At 38.4% G+C, this 23,464-nt stretch overlaps 1 protein-coding gene across 4 annotated transcripts in view; it reads right to left on the bottom strand.

The window, feature by feature from the left end:
• Arfip1 (ADP-ribosylation factor interacting protein 1) overlaps positions 1–23,464 on the bottom strand; it is a 111,312-nt gene that overhangs the window by 80,566 nt on the left and 7,282 nt on the right. For 2 of the 4 annotated variants that reach the window (XM_005400906.2, XM_005400902.2), the window contains exon 2: positions 8,892–8,968. The exons of 1 other annotated variant lie outside the window; for it this stretch is intronic. In XM_005400906.2, the coding sequence (XP_005400963.1) occupies positions 8,892–8,966 (75 nt within the window). In that variant the 5' untranslated portion in view covers positions 8,967–8,968. Of the gene's footprint in view, positions 1–8,880; positions 8,969–23,464 lie in introns of those variants that run through there. One more of the 4 variants, XM_005400905.2, reaches the window with a different exon arrangement.

Below are 23,464 nucleotides of genomic sequence, written 5' to 3'. Positions count from 1 at the left end.
ATAGTCCAGTTTCCCCTTCATACTCTGTGTCAATCTCCCCAGGCAACACTCGACTCCCATTTTAGCTTGTTTACCCAGGGGCATGAGACCAAAATGGCCGAGAGGGATGGGGGTCTTAGCTTCCAGTTCAAAGGTACTGTTGTGCTTCCTGCCTGTTGCAAGCCTTCCCTCCTCTGGAACTAAGACTTCTAAGCCAACAGAGCGTAAGGTCCTGGGAACAGGAAACAAAAATTTTGCTGGTGGATCACTGAGGGTAATGGTGAGTAGTACCATTCCCACTTCCACCCCTTGATTCCTGGACCCATGAATCCTGGCTATGGGAGACACAGTACCATACAGTGGATGCTGATTCAAAGCACACACAACCTTTGAGGAACCTCAGCCCAGCACTATAAGCTACTGAGGCAGTAGCTTAGGAGGCTAGCTGGCACTGTAACTGTCTTCAAAAGACCATTCCACCTTTCTATCAATCCAGCTACTTTTGGATGGTAGGAACACGGTAAGACCAGTGAATTCCATGAGCATGAGCCCACTGCCTCATTTGGCCATAAATGCGTTCCTTGGTCAGAGTTCATGCTGTGTAGAATTCCACGATGGTGGATAAGGTGTTCTGTAAGTTCACAGATGGTAGTTTTGGCAAAAGTATTATGTGCAGGGAAGGTAAATCCATATCCAAAATGTGTCTATCCCAGTTAAGAGAAAGCACTGTCCTTTCCATGGTGGAGGAAGTCCAATATAATCACCTGCCACTAAGTCCTAGGCTGAGTACTCTGGGGAATGGTGCCATCAGGGGCTCAGTGTTGGTCTCCACAGCTGGCAGACTAGTCATTCAGCAGTTGCTATAGCCAGATGAGCCTTGGTAAGTGGGAGATCATGTTGCTGAGCCCATGACTAACCTCCATCCCTACCTCCATGGCCACTTTGTTCATAAGCCCACTGGGGAGTCACAGGGGTGGCTAAAGAAAGAGGCTGGCCACTCTATAGAACGGGTCACCTTATCTGCTTGGTTGTTAAAATCCTCTTCTGCTGAGATCACTTTTTGGTAAGCATTTACATAGGATGGAAATATTTTTACATCCCTTGCCCACATGGAGAAATCTATCCACAGACCTCTTCCCTAGATATCTTTGTCACCCATTTTCCAGTCACATTCCTTCCAAGTTCCTGACCATCCAGGGAGACCATCGGCTACAGTTGCCTATCTGGCCATTTTTCCTTCCACGCAAAACGCACTACCAGGTGCACTGCCCAAAGTTCTCCCCACTGTCCTTTGAGGACATCCCATTATGTAGGTGGCTCCTGCATAACATGCAGAACCATGCATAAATCAGGCCCTGGCCGTCCCTTCTTCTGACAGCTGATCATATGATCACCCCATGAGGCCACAGGTGCATGCTGAGACAGAAAGCAACATAGCAGTAGTAGGAGCCATAGGCACCTGGCTAACTTCTTCAGCTAACTTACTTGTACCCTCTGGACCTGCTATGGCTTGATCACGTATGTACCGTTTCTATTTAATGATGGACTGTTGCAGTGCTCACTCAACTTTATGACTCAGTGAGTCAGATAATACCCAGCTTGTAATGGGCAACTCAGGTAGCATGGTAACCTAGTGTCTCATGGTCATATGTTCCATTTCCACCAAGGCCCAATAGCAGGTGAAGAGCTGTTTTTCAAAGGGAGAGGAGTTGTCTTCAGACAATGGCAGACCCTTGTTCCAAAACCCTAAAGGCCTCCACTACATTTCACCTAAGGGGGCCTGCCAGAAACTCAAAACGGCATCTTTACCTGCCACTGACACTTCAAGTACCATTGGAAATTCAAACAGGCTCACTAGGCATTGCATCTCTCTTTTGGTTGTAGAGGGAGCCCAACTTATCTTTTATCTTAGAAGGAGGATCTCTACATGCCCCATGCCACTGGACTCCTAGAAATTTCACTGAGGTTGAAGGACTTTAAGTTTTAGTTGGATTGGGCTGGGGATTTAGCTCAGCAACAAAGCGCCTGCCTGGCAAACGCAAGGTCATGAGTTCTATTCCTGGTACTGGAAGAAAAACAAAAAACCTTAGGCCTGTCACGGTGCACGCACCCAAACATTTCCATCCTAGTTTATGGGATCCCCCTCTTTTCTGATCAGACCCCTTACCTTTACTTCAGATACCCTTCGAGGCTGAGCATTAAACTTATGCTGTATTTCTAGAATCCTGGCCAATGGAGAGGAGAGTCTCTTTCTGGACACTTAAAAACTTTTACATTCTTTATGTATGTCTGGAGCTGCGAATTTGCATTTTTGCTTCTTATTTTCCTTTATTAATTTGTCTCACAGTTAGAAGACTTTAGCTCACTATTTTCCTTCACTAGTTTGTCCAGAGCAATTGGGCAGGATCATTGTATTTCCCACTCCATCAAAAATATTTCACAATATTATCTATGGATTTGATAAATTCCTTCTATCCCCCAAGGGGTAAATCAGAATGGATCTACACTGCATTTGAAATCGCTCATACCAAGCACTATCAGTACTTCCCACAGTATCAGAGGAGGGACCATGGCACCGTTGATCTGATCAAATTAGGCAGCTCCAAGAACCATTCAAGCCATTAAAGAATTTCATCTTTAAAATTCTGTTTCTCTATAGCCACTCCAGTACCAAAATCTGTAGCAGTCAGCGTTCACTAGAGAAACAGATTTAATGTAAGATATACAAATGTGTAAGAATTTACAAGATTGGCTTACAACGGCCACCGAGAGTCAGGTGTGGAAGAGTGCAAAAAGTGTGCATGCGCCCTGAGGACCCACAGGATCCCATCAAAGGCCTGGAGCTCACTGCAGTGTCCCATGCAAGTCATACCAGGAGGCAAAGGGTTCGAGCCGGGAGGCTGAAGGGTCTGTGCTGGAGGCTGAAAGCTCTGTGCTGGAAGCCAGGAAATGATGTCCAAGGTGAAGGTGAAGACTGGAGCTCCTCTGAAGAAATAGAGCCTTCCTTCCTCCTGTTCTGTTCATACTGGCTGGTGTCACACCCAGGCTGGGTCTTCTGTCTTCAGTAAAATCCCTTCAGCCGCACCCAGAACTATGCTGAACTCAGTTAGTTGAGCATTTCTTAGTCAAACTGACACAATCAGTTAACTATCATAGCATTGTATTTTCCAAAATACATTTAAAATTATTCTTTACCACCGAGCAAACAAAACTAAAGTGGTGTAATAATAAGCTTAAAATTTTTCCAGTCTTTTAAATCTGTGATGTTTAAAAAAAGGGCTATTTTAAAAGGCAATAAAAAGTGCTATGAAATATTTCCAATGCTCAGGTCATTAATTATATGTGTTTAGTAGATATTTTGTCTGGCTATCTGTTATATTTTCTTCCAATTTAAAAGGCTAAATTTTTAATTTCAGTCAATTATAAAGAGCAGTGAAGAAAGTAAACAGAATGAAAGAAGAGAGAAATAGCCACAAATATTCCACTCCAATTGTTCTAGTTAGTATGTTTTCAGGCAACTGCACAGAGACCATATTTTGTTCCAGTTGAAAACTACAAATGCCTTCTGTGTTGGATGAAATTATTTAGATTTTTGTTTGCCTACAAAAAGAGAGAGCAATTCTATTAAACTTGTAATTCAAACAGGCTTTGAAAGTGCTTTCAGTTTCAGCAAAAGTATGACCTTTCTAAAAACGCTTACTGTAATTATAGCAAAGTGGGGCTGGGAATTTATCTCAGTGGCACAGTGCCTGCCTGGCAAGCATGAGGTCCTGAGTTCGATTCCCAGTACCTGCCCCCTATAAAAAAATTATAGTAAAGTGTTAATTCAACACAGGTCAAAGGTATTGGGTAAATAGCCGAAGGCATGAAGTTTCAGGGGGAACTAGCAAGGTATCAGAAAGAAATGGAGCCAGGTGTGGTGGCGCATGCCTGTAATCCCAGCACTTGGGAGGCTGAGGCAGGAGGATTGCTGCGAGTTCAAGGCCAGCCTGGGCTACAAAGTGAGTTCAAGACCAGCCTGAACTGCACCTTGAAACCCTGTCTCAAAAAGACCAAAAAAAGAAAAAGAAAGAAAGAAAGAAAAGAAATAGAAGAAATGGATTTAAGCATCTCTATTCCTTTTTAACATTTAGAAGTCACTTTAGTTCTATAACTTTCACTTTCCTTCTCATAAAATGATATTAAGCTCATCTATGCATCATACAGCTCTTCTGAGTATCAAATGTGAAAGTACTGTATAACATGAACACCCCTCATAAAGATATTGCAGTTAACTTCAGCTCCAGATGAATAGGACAAACACTGGAGTAGTTCTAATAATACCAGCAGAGGTGTTTATAAAACTTCAAAATCCAAAATGCTCCAAAGTCTGAAACTTCGTGAATGCTGTCATAAGTTCATAAATGGAAAGCTGGGCATGGTGACACAGGCCTGTAATCCCAGCACTCAGGAGGCTGAGGAAAGAAGACCGCTGTGAGTCCAAGGTAAGCCTGGACTGCAAAGTGAGTTTAAGACCAGCCTGAACTGCATAGTGAGGCCCTGTCTCAAAAAGGGAAAAACAAAACAAAAAAAAAAAAAGGAGAGTTTCATGGCTGATATCATGTGGTGAGTCACGGTCAAAACAAAGGTGTACTAAAAATTTACATAAAATTACTTTCTGGCTACCTATGTAAAGTATATAGAAATATAAATGAATTCTATGTTTAGCTGGGATCCCAACCCCAAGCTATCTCATTACATACACGTAAATATTCCAAAATCCCCAAAAATCTAAAATCTAAAACATTTCTGGCCCCAAGCTCTCAGACAAAGAAAACTTGTCCTGTATTTACTAGCACAACTACAATCATAACTGACACCACGGACACGCTATGCTTTTCTGGAACAGACCTTGATCAAGACAGGGTTGCCAGGCATGGTGATGCACATCTATAATCCCAACACTCAGAGGCTAAGACCAGCCTGAACTGCATAGCAAGACCCTGTCTCAAACAAAATAACATGAAACAAAAAGCAGGGTTAAGTATCATGACAGCCTTCCCCCTTTATTCCATCTTGGCAGTTGTATGGTTTTAATAAGCAGATCAAGCCTATTACGTTCTACAAATGGAGAATAAAACAAGTGTGGTAAATCCAGGTAGTTATTGAACCTGGATGATAAATATTAGGTAATTTGTTTACTATTTTGCCTTTTTTTATGTTATAATTTTTTAATGTTTTAATTATTACTATCAACATCATATTTGTCTATTTTCAACTACTGCTGCCTGAATACTGCATTTGAAGCCTTTTCCAACTTTCTCCCCTTCTGCCTAGCACTCTCCTTTCTCGGGCCATGCCCATCTTGGCTGCCAGCTCCCTCTTAAACCACCCCCCTCCCACTGTCTCCCCGCGGACACCCACTCATTCCATCAGTGTGGCCTCTCCACTCTTCCTCAAACGCCTTCTCTGATTGTTCTCTTGCTGTTTCCTCTGCCTGGAAGGTCTTACCCCCAGATTTCCTTGTGGCTCTCCCACGTGTCATTTGAGTTTACATCAGCTCCTCAGACAGCCACCCCAGACCAAGCTACATAAACTAGCACTCTTCTCCCCCTTTAGCTCCTTACAATGTTCAAGGCAGTAAACACTATTTTACATCATAAAATTACATGTATCCTCAACATATCTGCCTCCTTCCCGATTTGTCTGTAATATAAGATCCAACGTCTCAGCTTGTCATAAAACCCTGCCTTGACCTGGATTTTCTTCTTTCCATCAATTATGCTTCTTCAGGTAGCCTAGAAGTCCAACTCACTCTTCCTCACACCGTTTCTCACCTTGTTCTCTCTATGTCTTGCCTTAGTGAGCCCCACTCACACGCTCAACCTCTACCCACACCCTAAGACTCAGCGGGAGGCCGCTGTCACTGACTTCCTGACTGACGCCCCTCTGCACGGCCACAATTACTAATCTGCCTTACTTTAAAGGCGTTATTATTCTCCATTTATTTATAAATTCCCTCCATGAATCAACATGCACCTTAAATGCAGAATATGTACCCAACTCACTTTTTTAGACTTCTGAGTTACACAAAAGAATGCAAATATTTGTGTATTTTTCTTAAATACCAGAAACAGGCTGAGGTGGCAGACAACAAAGAATTCAAGCTATACTTCCAACATAAGATAATAAATTCCTAACATAACTTCTTTGCTTTCTTTTGTTTTTTTAAAATCTTACCCATTTACCCAATTTCTTCTCCCTTTGTAAAATTTTTTTCTACTTAGTTTCTTAAATTTACTCATTTTTAAATTTTCATTTGGGTTCAAATCATAGTTGTGTTCCTTAATAACTACATTAATCCTTTCAAGTTTCACCTGCCTAATCTGTAAAATGGGGAAATAATTTCGACTTCAACAGGGCTATTACAGCATCAAATGAGATTTTTAAAAATATACATAAAACCTAATACAATGCCTGGCACCCACTGGGCTCTCAGCAAATGGGGAAAGCAGCCTACTGTTTCTACTCGGAAGAAAATTCTGACCCATGAACTTTGAAAAACAGGTTTAAAACAGCAGACTAGTAAATAGCAAGTTTTACTTATTTTTATTTCTTCACTAATAACAAAAACAAAAATTATACATATTAAAAGGGTAGCATGTGATATTTCAATACATATATACTCTGCACTCCAATCAAGACACACTGGGACTCCTTACTCCTATGTAACTGTAACTTGGAATCCACCGACAAACCTCTCCCCGGCCCTCCCTCCCGCATCCGCTCCGGCCCCTAGTGCTGTAACCACCATTCTAAGTGTACTCTCAACTTGTACGAAGGCAGCATTTCCAGATTCTATGTCCAAGTGAAACCATGTGGTACATGCCTTCCTGTGCTTGGCCTCCTTCACTTAACATAATGATCTTCAGTTCAGTCCATGTTACAGCCGGTTTATAGCTCAGCGCCACAAGCGCCTGCCTGGCAAGCACACGGTCCTGAGTTTGATTTCCAGTACCAAAAAAAAAAGTGAGAAAGTTCAATCCACGTTGTAAAAAAATGGCAGTTTATTCTATAAAAAATATAAATATGTATGTTTTAAAGTCAAAAAAAATTCCCGACTTGTACTTTGGTCAACTAAAATCTCCTACAATGATTTCTAACAAGAGCATAATTTAGCTTACACTCATATATTTGGTCTATTATTATTATTACTAGTATTATTATATCCCCTTGACACTGCATATTTGAGTATGGCTAAAATGAAGAGATTGACTAACATGAATTTTAATGTTAATTTACAGATAAATTTGAACAATCCATTATTTGGCAGTGGTTTCCTTCCGAACAGTGTTATCTTAACTTCACTCTCTCCTAGCAGGAAACTTCTAGCTTAGCAACTATTATAGTAACATTCATAAACACGAAACTCAAAGTGGCAAACTACGAATAGAATACTTGCATTTTAGTTCTATGAATCCCATGACTGGCTGGACTGCCAATCTTTCCTGTAACCGACATGCACCAACTTCTGTCTGATCATCTCTCAACAGTACAGACTTAAAGAGATCTTGGGGCCAGGGATATAGCTCAGCAATGCAGCACCTGCCTGGCAAGCGCGAGGTCCTGAGTTTGATTCCCAGTACCAAAAAAAAAAAAAAAAATCTGATCATAGACAATCAAATCTATGAACAAAGATATAGTACATACAATTCTCTAGTTTCTCAGGACTACGTAACTACAGCACTGCTTTGCCAAAGGACAAACAGCCACGTTATCTGAAAACACAATCCTGAATTCTCCACAATACGTTTTCAAACACAACTCATCTTTGACTTTTATAGTAAAACTAAAATCAATCATTCAGTCCTAAATCCTACATTAAAACTAGTTGCAAAGATTCACAGTATCTTGCCTCAAATGAATAGTGTATCTAGCCAAGCTTATCAAATCTCTAAAATCAGTCATGAACCTGTGTGAAGGTTAAATTTGTTCACTAGAAAATGTGGGAAAAATAATAGTTGTTCTAGTTACCTGAGTTACAGTGAATTATTCTAAAGTTCAATGTAGGACAATACTAAAATACTACTTGAAAGCTGGATGTGGTGGCACAGGCCAGTAATCCCAGTACTCTATGAGGTAAAAGGACTGCAGGTTCAAATCCAGCCTGGCCAACTTAAAATAGAAAACAAAAGGGCTGGGCTGTAGCTCAGTGCAAATGCCCTGAGTTCAATCTCCAGCACAAAAAAAAAAAAAAAAAGGAGGGGGGGAGGGGGGGCAGGCTGCTCATTACATTTTAAGAAACACACACACACACACACACACACACACACACACACTCCTACTACTACTAATGTACATTTCCAAAAACCACCTATATTAACTTGGATGCAATATAAACATGAACTACTTAATCTTTCTCCTTGCCCTTATGACTAGAACAGTGGTTCTTAGGTGGTATTTCTCAGAAAAATGATACATAAGGCCCAGTCTCCATCACTACAGGTTCAGGAAGCCTGAAGGATAGAACTCAGTAGACTTTAAAAGCTCTACAGATGGACGCCGATGCATACCAAACCGAAGACTGCTTACAGAAGTGGACAAGCCTACCTGTGAGACACCTGATGCCACCATTTCAACAGAAACTTCTAGCCATTGTCATGTTTCAAATTTAAATAAAAATATATAACTTTTATCTTCATTATTATATGCTAAGTAAGCTATACTCTAAAATTTCCCATGTCCAAAGGCAAGTGTAACTTCTTTAACATTATGAAGAAACCTCTTCTCTTACAGGTACGCTGTTTCTGACTATCATGTAAAAAAAGGCTCTACAGAATAGCATATGTTTAGACAACTAAATCTGAACCATCTGAAGCCTTGACTGAGATATGGACTGACTTTATAAAGCAATATACATACTACCCAGTCACCTCAGAATTAGACTTGATTTCTTCTGTGGCGGGTTTAGATGCACCAAGAGCTGTACCATTGCTGCAGTCAGACATACCTAAAAATAAAATATGTTAGGCATATATTAAATAATTCAGTTCAGAGAGTTGTGTCATCCCACCGACAGTCTTCCAAATATCCACAGTGTGACATTTTATTAGTAACCTGAATTTTATTTTCAGAGCTATCTATACTATATGAATATCTATTAATCACAACAAGTAAATTCTAAAGGCAAACAAAAATTCAGAAAAAGCATTTATGCAGAATAATAATTTCATAAAATCATTTAGATATGAAACAATGTTAAAAACCAGATTACTAACTTGATTTGACAGATTAAAAAAATTAAAATACAGTTATTTGTGGCTACACAAATCCAAGTTCCAAACCAAAACTCAGACCTCTCTGACCCTGGTGGACAGCAATTTTTAGTATTAAAAACAAATGTGACACTCACTGTCAAAGAGAAATACAATATACTCAGATTCAATAACAGTTTAATGACCAATTTCTGCTACTAATTCATTCAATAATGTTTGAAGAATGTCAACTATACATGAAGAACTCCGCTAGGCACTAAAGGGAAAGAAAAATAAAATCTAGTTCAGTTTCTAAAAGCACCCTCAATCTTAACTGAGAGACAGACACACAAAGAATTATAGGATGCCATCTTAAAAACTGTAATGCAAAAAGCCCAAATTTTTACTCTTGAAATACAGTGTCTACAAAGAGAATCCAATACCACGCTAAGAAAATGGTACATGACTAACTGGGAGTTATCTCAGTAGTACAGGACTGTTTCAACTAGAAAATCTATTAATATATAGTACATTGATAAACCTAAGGGGAAAAACACTTTCTCTATACACAATGAGATAAGACTATTTTTGGTGTCAGCACTTATTTAAGAGATACTTTCTCAACATGACCAATATATACAAACACACACACATTTTAGTGTGTGTGTATATATACAGCGTATGTATATGTAGTAAAATGTAAGACATTTTAGTCTTACAACCATTATATTATGTAATAAAATAAAGATGCATTTTAATAAGATCATCTACAAGGGAAAGATGCCCACAGTACTACACTGTACTAGAGGTATTAACCAGTCCAACTAGTTAAGAAAAATCAACTAAAGGAATAAAAGGTAAAAAAGTAGATATAATATTACATTTAAAAATCACAAAGAACAAATGATAAAACTAATTCAAAAATAAAAGAAGATATAAAAATGAATAGCCTTCATATACAAAGACAATAGTCAAGGGGACATGCTAGCAGGAAAAATCCCATTTATAATCAGCAACAAAAAAGATTAAATGCTTAGGAACAATGTGTAAAACCTGTATGAGAAAATTTTTGAGCATGACTGAAAGATACTAAAAACTTGCACAAATGGAAAGACACCCCCGTTCTTGGCTAGAATGGTAACACTCCCTATTGCTGGATGGAGTGACAGCTTCCAGATTTTAAAAATGCACACATATAGCATCATTCTCTGAAATTATAAATATTAAAAACTACCTATGTGTCCATACAGGAAGGTGACCAAATGAACAATGGTACATCTAAACTATGCAACTGAGACAAGAAATAGAGAACCGGACAATGTTTATGATATGGATGATTTCCAGGACATACAGCACCCTCCCCCTCACCTGCAGTTTATCTTCCTGTGATCAACTATGGTTTGAAAATATTAAATGAAAAGTTTCAGATGTAAATAATTCATGTTTTAAATTATAAGACATTCTGAACAGTGTGATGACATTTCATGCCATCTGCTCTATCTTACAGCAATGCCAATCACTGCCTTTGTCACCACATTCACACCGTATATGCTACCCATTCTGCAGATGTTTCCCATCTATGAGTCACTTTGTAGACGATTCTGTTGTCAAATTGTCTGTTGCCGTATCATAGTGCTTGTGTTCAAGTCACCCTGATTTTATTTCATTATGATCCCAAAGAATAAGAGTAGTAGTGCCAGCAGTTCGAATACACCAAACAGCCAGAGTTCTTCCTTTATGTGAAAAGGTGAATACCATAAGGAATTTTGACAAAGAGACCACATTCACAAAATTTTTACTGTAGTATATTGTTATAATTGTCCTATTTTATTGTTACTAATTTCTTACTGTACTCACAGTAATTTATAACTAAACTTTATCACATATATACATGTAGAAGAAAAAATATAGTACCTATAGGGCTCAGCACTACCAAGATTCTGGGTGTCTTAGTATTTTGAAGTATCTGGAATGTATCTGTCATTGAAGGGGGGACAACTGTACTGTTAGTTTTCAAAAGTAAAATCCAGAAAATAGCTATACTATGTAAGCATGCAAGGGGATATTTTGAAAGCACATGTTGTGCTCACTGAAAAAAAGGAAATACAAGAAGGGTAAACCTGAAATAAAGGCAATACATCACCTAGGAGGGGAAGATGAGAAAGGGGTGGAAGGGAGGAGATGAAGGGAATGGGAACAGGGTAACAGGCCTAAGGAGAGTGAGACGTCTCTGAATATACACATTCTGTCTCTCAGAGCCATAGTATTCTTCAAATATCCTTAAAAAAAAGCTTTTAAAATACCAAATATTAAAACCACCACAATATAGTGAGAACTCAAAATGGTACAGAAACACCAATAAATGAACATAACAGTATTATAAATGGGTAACTTTAGGAAGAAAACAAGGAAAGAAAAGGAATAGAATACAGATGATAACAACTGGGTTTTTCACAGAGAAAGAAGGTATAAAACACAAAGGAGAAATGCTAAAAGGGACCCTGCAGTGTAAGGCTAGCACCAGGTATCAGGATAAACAAAGTTTACTACATGTGTGTATGGGTGTGCATCACTTTATTTTCCGAGCTCTGTTCGCTGAGGAGCCTAGAAGCAAGGAGACTAGAGTAACAAGTATGCTTGGTCCCCAGATTCTGTCTCCAAATACCACTCTCCGATAAAAAAAAAACAAGGCTCTTTGGTGAAGTAGTTGATCCTGGAGTTGAGGGAGGAAAAATACAAGATGAGCCTGAAACATCTTCTGGCATCAGAATATAAGGAAAATTGAATGGAAAAAAAAAAAAAAAAAAGGCAAGGCTTGTCCAAATACAGAGCTAATCTGAAGGCGCCCTTAACAGCCAAGGCGGGAATAAACTGAGCAACAAAACAAATGATAGTTGTGGATTTAAACACAAAGAATAAAACAAACCTTAGCGAGTCCATAATGACATAAACAAACAAGCAAGTAAAAGTAAACAGGAAGAAAGGACTCTTCTTATAAAAGAATTCCAATCAAAGGCATAGAAATGAAACAGGATTACCAACAGGAAAGCATCACAAATACTGCAGACAAGATCTATTTGACAGATGCAAAAATGGGGGCAAAAGTTTGAAGAGAGTAGAATGATACAGTCTCAAAGTAATTCTCACAAGATAGCTGACAAGAAAGACACAGTAACTTTGTAGTGGAAAAGTTCAGCACACCAACTTAACCAAGGATCAAGAACAGTAGTACCTCAGTTCAAGAATGCTTTTATTTATGAACAACCTGGCTCACAAACAGGTGTTTGATAAAAATATGGTTTTGTTTGCAAACTCTGTCTCAGGTGGCAAACACGAAAATGGACATCTTTTTCAGAATCACGGAACAAATTAAGTTTGTGAACTGAGGTACCACTGTACTAGCATTAAGATGTATCAACATCATTAACTCTTTACAGTGATGCAGTGAAAAGAATACGTCATTTTTGTGGTATTCTTGCCAAAAATGAAGGATCTTAGACAAATCATATGAAAATATGGCACAAACACAAATTAGGAGACATTCTAAATAGTAACTAATCAATCCTTCCGAAAGTGTCAGAGTTGGGCCAGACGTGGTGATACACTCCTGTAATCTAGCATCTGGGAGCCCGAGGCAAGAGGACTGCTTCAAGTTCAAAGCCAGACTGAACTACATAGTGACAAAGACAAGGAAAGTGTGAGAAACTTACAGACTGGAAAAGACTATGGAGCAATAGCTAAAGTCAGTATAGGCTCCTGGGTGGGATCTTGGAACAGAAAAAGCACAATAGTTGAAAATTTGATTTAATTCTAGTAAGGTCTGTACTTTAATAACATTGTACCAGTGTTAATTTCCTACTCTTGATAATTATTACATCATATGTTAGCATCAGGCAATCAGGGTAGGAGATATACAGGAATTTTTGTATTACTTTTGTAACTATTCTACAAGTCTAAAATTAGATCAAAATAAAGTTTTTTTTTAAAAAAAACAATATTAAGAGAGACTTCCAGGAAGATGGTAGAGCTGTAAGTAGCAATAAATCAGCCTCTCCCAGATTCAGAATCCAGACACTGGAAAATAACAACTTGGGGAAGAAAAGAGAGAGGGAAGTGATCCCTGCAACCCAGGATGATCTGAAGGGAAAATTGGAGCCCACAGAGAATCTGAAGGCTCAGACCACAACACAGAAAAAGTGAGAGGCAATCTGCATTTTCTCGCGGGCCCCTGGCTGTGGCAAGAGACAGAAAGATCAAATCTACAGAGACGGTGAAAGCAGGTGACTCCAGAGACCTTCAGGGAGAAACACCAGAAGAACCGAGCAGTGGTGCCGGGTACTACAACAGCTGGTGAGTGACTGCACTTCAGTTGTACACCACATCCCCCGGAGCGGGGCCAACTAAACCTGGGACCCAGTGGAGCTTCACGCTGGCTTCCTCTCAGGGCTTCCAGTGTTAAAAGTCCCATAGTTACTGAGTGAGGGACAACCACAGGAGATGTCCATGGTCAGAGAGCTGTAGTCAGGCTGGAAGGAGACACCCAGAGTGCTATATGCTAAAGGACTCAGGCCCCACCTCCATGATCAGAGGCAGATTCAGCCTGAATTTCCGTGGCTGTGACAGTCTCACAGCCGCACACTGCCTTAATCCTACTGCCACTGAGATTATCCAGGATGGACCTGGGATTTGACTGCCTCCCTCGACCAGTGAGAGCAGAGTCACACCTTAAATTGGACATTGCTGCAAAACTGCAGACAAATCATAGAGAACTTTCTCTTTGTTTCTTTCTTTGCTATTTGTCTTTTTCATAGTTGTTGCTGTTCACTTGTTTGTTTGTTTGGTTTTTTTTGATGGCTTGTTTTTGGAGTTTTTTTGTGCAAGTAAATATTGTTTTATTCTTATTTTCTCCTTCTTTCCTTGCTCCTGCTTTTGTATGCATGTAAACATTGTTTTATTTCTATTTTCTCCTTCTGTCCTTCCTCCTTTCTTTTTCCCAAGCCAGTTTCTTAAGGCTGGGTAAATCATCCTTTGTCCCTCAGTCTTAGTTCTAATTTCTTTTTCTTCTTTCATTTCTCTGTTTTTTCCTCTTGTCCCCTTTAATTCTTTTCCCATTAGTGTGAAATTGCTCTATTAAGTGCATATTTACTGTGTATAATTTTCTGATTTGGGGCCGGGAATATATCTCAGTGGCATAGCACTTACCTACAATTTTCTGATTTGTCATACATTTTACTATAGAACTGTAAACCTTTTACCTAGGGTTAATTATTAGTCATTGCAGTTTGTCACTTTCCAGTCTGTGTCTGACTGACAGCCATTGCTGATTGCACTACTTCAGCCAAGGTGACATAGTTGCTGTGATCAATTGCTCTTACTTGTATGCTAACAGCTAGATTGTTGGGGGTGGGGGTCATAATACGACAGCCCACTACCAAAGAACTGAGTGCTAGGCCAAATAGACTGCAATCTTTCATCCCTAATAAACAGAAGAGGCAGGATCCTGGGATAGATTCAAAGGCCAAAAGCCAGCTATGTCTAGAAGACATCTGTAAAAAGCAGTCATTTCCTTAGGAACTCTTAATACTAATAATAAAGCTACCTACCAAAAGCAATTTACAAGGCTCAATGCAAAAAAACAAATAAAGCACAACAAAATAGAAAATGAGAAAATACAGAAGCAATATACAACCCAACATCCCTCAACTCACCCAAGGCAAAACCAGGGGCCACTGAGGTGGAAGAAATCAAAAGCCACCCACCCAGCTGAAATTTCTGAAAAGGTAGTAGCAGAAGTAACAACAGATGCATAACTCTCTTGACAAAACCAAAACAGAAATAATTACATAGATAATTAAATAGATGATGACCATAGTGAGGGAAATAGTTAATGAAACTAGAGTAGGTACAGATTTAGAGAGAGAGAGAGAGAGAGAGAGAGAGAGAGAGAGTGAGCGAGCGAGCACAGAAGTGTAGAATGGACAAGGAAACCATGAATGCCTGACAAAACAAACAATTACATGCTATGAAACAGATTCAAACAGATATCCAGGAGATTAAAAATTCTATTGAAAGCATACACAGCAGAACTAACCAACGTGAAGACAGAATATCAAATCTAAAAGACAAGGGTTGTGGTTGGCCATCATCAAATGAAAGTCTTCTTGAGAATAGCAAGGGGCCATGAAAAATCAATCCAACATCTGCTAGACAATGCAAAGAAGAATAACACAAGGTTAACTGGAATCAGTGAAAAAAATTGTAAAACAGAACAAAGGACATAAAAACTTGTTCATGGATATAATAGCAGAAAATTTTCCAAACACTGAAAAAGAATTTGACAGACAGATGAATGAGTATACAGAACCCTAAATAGTCATGATCAGGAAAAAAAAAAATAATACACCAAAGCATTTACTGGTCATGATTCCAGAAAATCAACACAAGAACAGATTATTAAAAGTTGTTAGAGAAAAGAAACAAATCACCTATAAGGGAAAGCCCATCAAATCACAGCAGACTTCTCAACACAGCCCTTAAATTAAGCAGAGCTTGAAGTGAAGTATTTCAAGCCCTAAAATAAAATAACCTCCAACCCAGATTGACGTACCCAACAAAATTATCTTTTAAAGTTGATGGAGAAATAATATACTTCCATTACAAAGAACACCTGAAGAAATTCCCAACCACCAATCCAGCACTCCAAAAAGGTCTGAAAGATATTTTAGAAAAAAAGACAATGAAGATGACTCCCAATAATCGCAACAGAATGAATCCACTAGGCAAGGTAAGGAATTAAATAGAAGGGAAAGAAAAAGAACAAGAAAATAATAAAATGATAAGGATAAGTCAATACCTATCAGTTATAATCATCAATGTGAATAATCTCAATTCACCAATCAAAAGAAACAGATTGGTAGAATGGATCAAGAAACAAGATCCAACAATATGCTGCATATAAGAAACACATTTATCTCAAAAAGAAATTCATAGACTGAAAGTGAAAGAATGGAAAACAATACTACATGAACAGGGACTGTAAAAAGCAGGGATAGCTATTCTATTTGCAGACAAAGTGGATTTCAAGCCAAGACTGATCAGAAGACACAAAGGAGGTCACTACACACTTGTTAAGGGAACAATCCAAGAAGAGAAAACAGTCATAAATATATATAACCAAATATTGGTACAACCAACTATATAAAACAAACACTAATAAATATGAAAAATCAGATAAACACTAACATAATTGTAATGGAGGACTTCAATATCCCACTGTCACAAACAGACAGACGAACTAGACCAAAAAAAAAAAACAAAAAACAATGAAGAAATATCAGAGCTGAAATATACCTTTAAACAAATGGACTTAGTAGAAATCTACAATGTTTCACCCTGCAGCAACAGAGTAACACTCTTCTCAGCAGTACAGGGGACTTTCTCTGAAATAGACCACATACTAGCTCATAAAACATGCTTAAGCAAATGCAAAGAAATTGAAATTATCCCATGCATATTATCAGATCATAGTGCAATGAAATTGGAAATCAACGGCAAAAGAAATCACCACGAAAATTGCATACACATAGAAATTAAATAATACTCTCCTGAACAATAAACTGGTCACAGATGAAATTAAAGAAGAAATTGGACAGTACCTACAATTAAAGGATAATGCCAATATAACATACCCAAACTTATGGGCTGCAGTGAGAGCAGTCTTAAAAGAGGGAAATTTATAGCAGTAAATTCCCATATAAGAAAAATAGAGCAAGCTGAAATAAATAATCTAATGTAGAACCTCGGGGCTGGGGATTTAGCTCAGCGGCAAAGCGCCTGCCTGGCAAGTGCAAGGTCGTGAGTTCGGTTCCCGGTATCGGAGAAAAAACAAAACAAAACAAAACAAAAAAAAAGAACCTCAATGTTCTAGCAAAAGAAGAGCAAGTTAAACCCACAGCTCATATGAGGAAGGAAATTATAAAGATCAGAGCAGAAATTAAGGCAACTGAGACTAAGGAAACAATACAAAGAAACAATGATTCAAAGTTCATTCTTTGAAAGAGTGAATGAAGTAGACAAACCCTTAGTCAACCTTCTCAAGAAAGAAGGAAGGAAAGAAGGAAGGACAGAAGGAAGGAAGGGTGGAAGAGATCAAAGAAAGAAACAAAGAAAGAAATAGAGAGCAACCCAAATCCACACAATTAGGAATGAAAGGTGTGAAATCACAATGGGTTCTGCAGAAATCCAGAAAATCATCAGCACCTACTTCGAGAACCTGTACTCTAATGAGACAGAAAACTCCGAAGAAATGCACAGATTCATAGATACATATGAATTACCAAAGGTAAATCAAGAAGATATAAAAATTCTAAATAATCCACTACCAATCACTGTCATTGAAATAATAAGACTACCAATAAAGAAAAGGCCAGCAGGTCCTGACGGATTCACTGATGAATTCTATACGAACTTTTAATAAGATCTAATGCCACTATTCCTCAATCACTTTAACAAAATTGAAAGTCATTCCTAGAGGCAAAAGAGTCATTAAAGAAGTCATTCCTGGAAGCAAGCATTACCCTGATACAGGTACCAAGAAGGATTCAACCAAAAAAGAGAACTATAGGCCAATCTGTTTAATGAACATAGATGCAAAAATCCTTAAGAAGATACTAGTGAATAGAATGTAGCAAATCATCAAGAAGATAATACATCATGACCAAGTAGGATTCATCCCAAGGATGCAGGGATGGTTCAACATGCACAAATAAATGTATTATACTACATTAACAGAACCAAGGACAGAAGCCACATGATTATCTCAATAGATGCAGAAAAAGCATCTGACAAAGTCCAACTCCCATTTATAATGAAAACCCTATAGAAAATGGGAATTGATGATCTTTTTATCTCAATCTGATAAAAGCCATCTATGACAAACCAACAGTCAACATCATACTAAATAGTCAAAAATGGAAAGCTTTAACTCTAAAATCAGAAACAATATAAGGATGCTCACTGTCACCATTCCTGGTCAGTACAGTTCTGGAAACATAAGCCAGGGTAGACAAGAGCAACAAGTAAAAGGAACAAGGATGCGAAAGGAAGAAGTTAAATTATCATTCTTTGCAGACGACATGGTAGTCCACATGGTAGACCCCAAAAACTCCACCAAAAGGTTCCCACATTTAATAACCAAATTCAGTAGTGTAGCTGGGTATAAAGTCAATAGTCAAAAATCAATAGTATTCTACACAAATAACAAACTCACTGAGAGAGCAATCAGGGAAACAAACCTTTTACGATAGCATCAAGAAAAAGGAAATACTTTGGAAATGATCTAATGAAGGAAGTGAAGGACTTACACATTGAAAACTACACTACTATGAAAAAGGAGACTGAAGCAGATATCAGAAAATGGAAAGATATTGCCCTGTTCTTGGACTGGCATAACTAATGAAGTGAAAATGGGCATTCTTCCAAAACTGTCATACAGATTTAATGTAATTCTGATGTGGTTTCTGTCCTTGGTTCTGATCAAAATACCAATAGTGGAACTCACAGCACTAGAGAAAACAATCCTAAAATTCATATGGAAGTAGAAGAGACCTAGAAGAGCAAAAGCAAGGAACAATTCTGTCTTGGTTACTTTTCTCTCATTGCTCAAACAAAATACCTGACGCCCAGAATTTAGGAAGAAAAGGTGTATTTAGCTCACTGTCTGCGGAGGTTTCAGCCCATACTCAGCTGGCTCCAAGACAGGGTGGCACATGGCAGAGGGCAACAGTTCATGGCAGCATAAAATCACAAAAGCAGCAAAACCAAAAGGGAGAAGTGGCAGCAAGCAGCCTCTTTCTCTCCCTTACGTATGCAAACTATCTGCCCCAGGGCAGGTGTAGCACTCACACCCATAATCAATCATAAACCCTAAAAGCCCAACCCATGACTGCATGTGTCCATTGGGGAACACCCCAACACAAACCATAACACTTTCTCCATTGTTGGTGGGAGTGTAAATTGGTACAACCACTATGAAAATCAGTAGGGAGAGTCCTCAAAACACTAAAACTAGAGGTTTAATTTGACTCAGCTGTGCCCCTTCTAGGTATCTTTCCAAAAGTGTTAACAGCATCATATCACAGTGACATATGCATACTAATGTTTACAGCAGCACAATTTATAATAGCTAAATCTTGAAAACAGCCCATGTACCCATCAACAGATGAATGAATAAAGAAAGTGTGATAGGCCATAAAGTAACAGTTATGGGCTACCTAGTGAGTTCAAGGCCACCTTGAACTACAAATCGAGACCCTGTCTCAAAAAAAAAAAAAAAAAAAAAAACCACCAAAAAAAAGACCACCTTCTGATTTCAAAAAAACTTGAATAGACCACATGGAAACTCTTTAAGAACTTTTAATGAGGGAGAATTTTATACACTACAGCTCTTTTTTGGCTAGTGTTGAACTCACTATACAGCCCAGGCACTCCCAGCAATTCTCCTGCCTCAGCTTCCTGAGTGCTGGGATTACAATTGTGCACCACCATGCCCGGGTATCCCCTATCATTCTTAAATGCATTTACAATCTACTGAGGACCCTGGGACCTTAATCAAGAGGTACTAGATTTACCAGGTCCCCAAGTCTAAAGAGGAAACACAAGACTCCATGGGTGACAGAAAAACAAATACCCTGCATTTACAATCTGCATGATACCACTAGGCTTAAAGACTCAGGACATGTAATACTGAAGTGTCTATGAGATGAGTGTTGCTGAACAAAAATTATAATTTGAATTTTTCAAATTAAGGCCCTCATATACCATAAGAAGTCTGAAAAATGGTATATCCAAGTCACAGAAAGGGAGCTCAAACAGGGCAGACATAAACAGTATGTACGGCATATGACATCTCATACCTGGAATGTGAATTTAGATCCTTTTTTTAGATAAAAGAAGTAGACTGTGGGATTTAAAGCAAAATTCAGCTGAATAAAGCAATACCCATAATTCTTCAAAGAAATTTATGGATTTTGTAATAAAATATGAGTTTCAAAGAAATGTCTCAAGAATTATTTTTCATAGGCATATGTTAGTAAAAAGAAGTCTGAAAAGTACTATTAATAGTAGTAATTCCAGAGGCTGGGGATATAGCTCAGTGGTATAAGTGCCTGCCTGGCAAGTATAAGGTCCTGAGTTCAATTCCCAGTACCCAAATAATAATAATAATAATAATAATAATAATAATAATAGTTTCAATGGATCAAGGAGTAATGACTGGTGAGGCAAAAAGGAGATAAAGAAACAACATAAAAGTAAACCTAGTAATACTCAACTATGCTCATCCCCACCAGCACAATTTTTAATGAAATGACAAAATTAACTGATGAAGTCTTTTTATAGTCCCTATTCAGATTTTGTTGCAGAAAAACTAATGAGAAATAAAATGGTAAGACTCTTAAAACTGAATTGCTCTCTTAAAAAAAACTAGCTATAAATACTCTAAATTATTCAGTGTATTATGGCTTCATTCTTCACAGATGGCCAGCTGAGTTCCAGAACATTAGCAGTCAAGTCAACCAAGAACCGAGAGAACCAGTTTTCAGTGTTGTTGTAACTGATTTCAAGACCAAACAGGCTGCCTATTATTTAATATATGAATGGTTACTGCCCCAGCAATGGTAATTGAAAAGTTACTTTAATTGTTACTAAATTCCTCATACCAAATAAAACTCCTCAAAATTCACAGGTTAAAAAAAAATCCACAGGTAGATTTTTTTTTTTTTAATGAAAAAAAGCTCATGGTAAATAAGAGCACAGCTTGCTACAGAAACAATTACAAATAAAAATATCTATAGATGTGTTCCCTCACTAACATGAGTGAGTGTACAAGCTTGTATTTTCCTTCTCTGCTGAGAGGGCCTGGAAGTAAAAACACACCAGCTCCCAAATGTCATTTTCTGACAACATTCTCCAATAAAAGGAACAAAGGCTCCTTGGAAAAATGGTTCATTCTAGGACTGGGGCAGGTCTTACACTACATGAGGCTGTTGCATGTTGCTGTACCAGACAGTTTAAAAAACAAAAAAGTATTCAAAAGACCAAAAACAAAACAGTGACAAAAAAAAAATATCTCATAATGATAAGGAGTGTCAGGGGAATACAGAAACTGCAAGAGCTCCCAAGGGCCAAAGCTAGAACAATTTCAGCAAGAAAATGAAATACTACGGTATTGTAACACAAAGTACAAACATTCATGAGTCAACATTGACATAAACAAATGACTGAATAAATGGATAAATGGGGGAGAAGAGACAAACCTACTTTACAGAAGATTTCTAAAGAGTGTGTGTACGTACTCCACACTTAGGGAAGGGAAGCGTAGTTCCCCATGTCACAGCTCTCTACTTCACTCCAGCTGTGCACTTCACAGAGACTGTCTATAAAGAACAGTACACAAAGGAAGGAGGAAAAAGACTAACTTCACAGTGGACACACCTGACAAACCTCAAGACAGGTGATCAAGGTGAACAGCAACAGCGCTAAGTCAGACAGCCAGTACGACGTACGGGAACGGTGCTTCACCTTTATGGTTTTCCACCCAGAACACACTACTCAGTCTGATCAAGAGAAAGGCATCGAGAAATCCCAACTGCAGGATAATAATCCACAAATTACCTGGCTAGTAGTCTTCTCAACTATCAATTTTGTCAGACTCTGAGAAACTGCCAAACCAAGAGAACATTCGAAGTCTAAAGGGAAAATGGTAGCTTGGATGGAATTCTGGAATGGAAAAACGGCCTAAAAGGAAAAGTTGGAGCAATGTAAATAACATAAAAATTTTAGTTAATAATAATGTCAATACTGGTTCATTAACTGTAACACATGTACCATACTAATGAAATGGTAAGTGAAACCGGGCATGGGGTATACAGAAACCTTGATACTATCCTCACAATAATTTATTTATTTTATTTATTGAGGGGTAACTGGGAATCAAAATCAGGACTTCACGCTTGCTAGGCAGGCACTGCACCACTGAGCTATACCCCCAGCTCCCTTCACGATAATTTAGAAATTGCATCAATTTAGAAATTTAATGAGTCAATATCCAGGTGTCATATACTATCTTAGGTTCTATAGATTCATAAGCAATAAATAAAATAAGATGCCCTTACCTCATGGAGTTTGTGGGCCACAGAAGAAAAAGACAATTTATTATCAAATGAATAAAAATTGCAACCATGGGAATATATAGTGCTATTACTTTAATCTGGGAAGTCAGAGTATTCGCTAAGGAAGTAAAACTTTAGGTGAGGCGTGAAGAATAACGAGGGGCTAACAAGTGAAGTGGAAGTAAAGAAAGAACAGTCCACGCAGAGTAAGCAAGTGCAAACAGCAGGAAGCAAAGCAGCAACAAGACTAAAGAAGGCTAGCATGCTGTAAGTGGCGAGTTTCATAGAACACATCCAAAACGAAGCTACAGGTCTATGCACTGTCAAGGACTTTTATGTTCACTCCAGAAGCAAAAGAAAGCCATAAAAGGATTAGGGGCGTATCAACCTGATGTGGTTCAAAATAAATGACTGTGCCTTCAGGATGGATAATGGATTAGAGAAGGGTCAAAAGAATGGTGAGCAAACCAGGACAGAAGCTACTGTATAAGATTCTAGCAAGATGATGGTAATAAACTAAACAGAAATAGCTTCAACGGGGCTGGGGATTTAGCTCAGCGGCAAAGCACCTGCCTGGCAAGTGCAAGGTCGTGAGTTCGGTTCCCGGTACTGGAGAAAAACCAAAAAAAAAACAAAAAAAACAAAAACCAGAAATAGCTTCAAGGAAGATTCAGAAAGTAGATTAATAAAACTTGTTGACACATTTGATGTAGCAGGAAAAGGAATGTAAGGCCCACTCCCACTTTTTCTGAATTTTACAATGAAAAAATAATGGTATCATTCATTGAAAAAAGGGATAAAGACAGCAGACTAATATTTTGGGGGCTTGGAAGGGAAGAAGGAGAAATCAGTTTAGTTTTAGATATCGTGGATTTGAGATACCCAAGAGAGGGTGTCCACTAGTCAGCAAGATATACAGAGGACAGAGAAACACTCACGCCCCTAGAAAAGCTGCTATCTTTTATCCTAGAAAAGCAGCTAACTATAATCCTCAAGTAGCCAAGAAAAACATTAGACTTAGACTTTGACCATCTGGATTTAGTTAAGCAGCTGAGGGAGAGAACACGGTAACAATATTCATCA

The sequence above is a fragment of the Chinchilla lanigera genome, unplaced genomic scaffold (assembly GCF_000276665.1).
Source record: "Chinchilla lanigera isolate Chin_1 unplaced genomic scaffold, ChiLan1.0 scaffold00070, whole genome shotgun sequence".
Lineage (NCBI taxonomy): Eukaryota > Metazoa > Chordata > Mammalia > Rodentia > Chinchillidae > Chinchilla > Chinchilla lanigera.
This window is presented reverse-complemented; position numbering and strand designations above follow the sequence as displayed.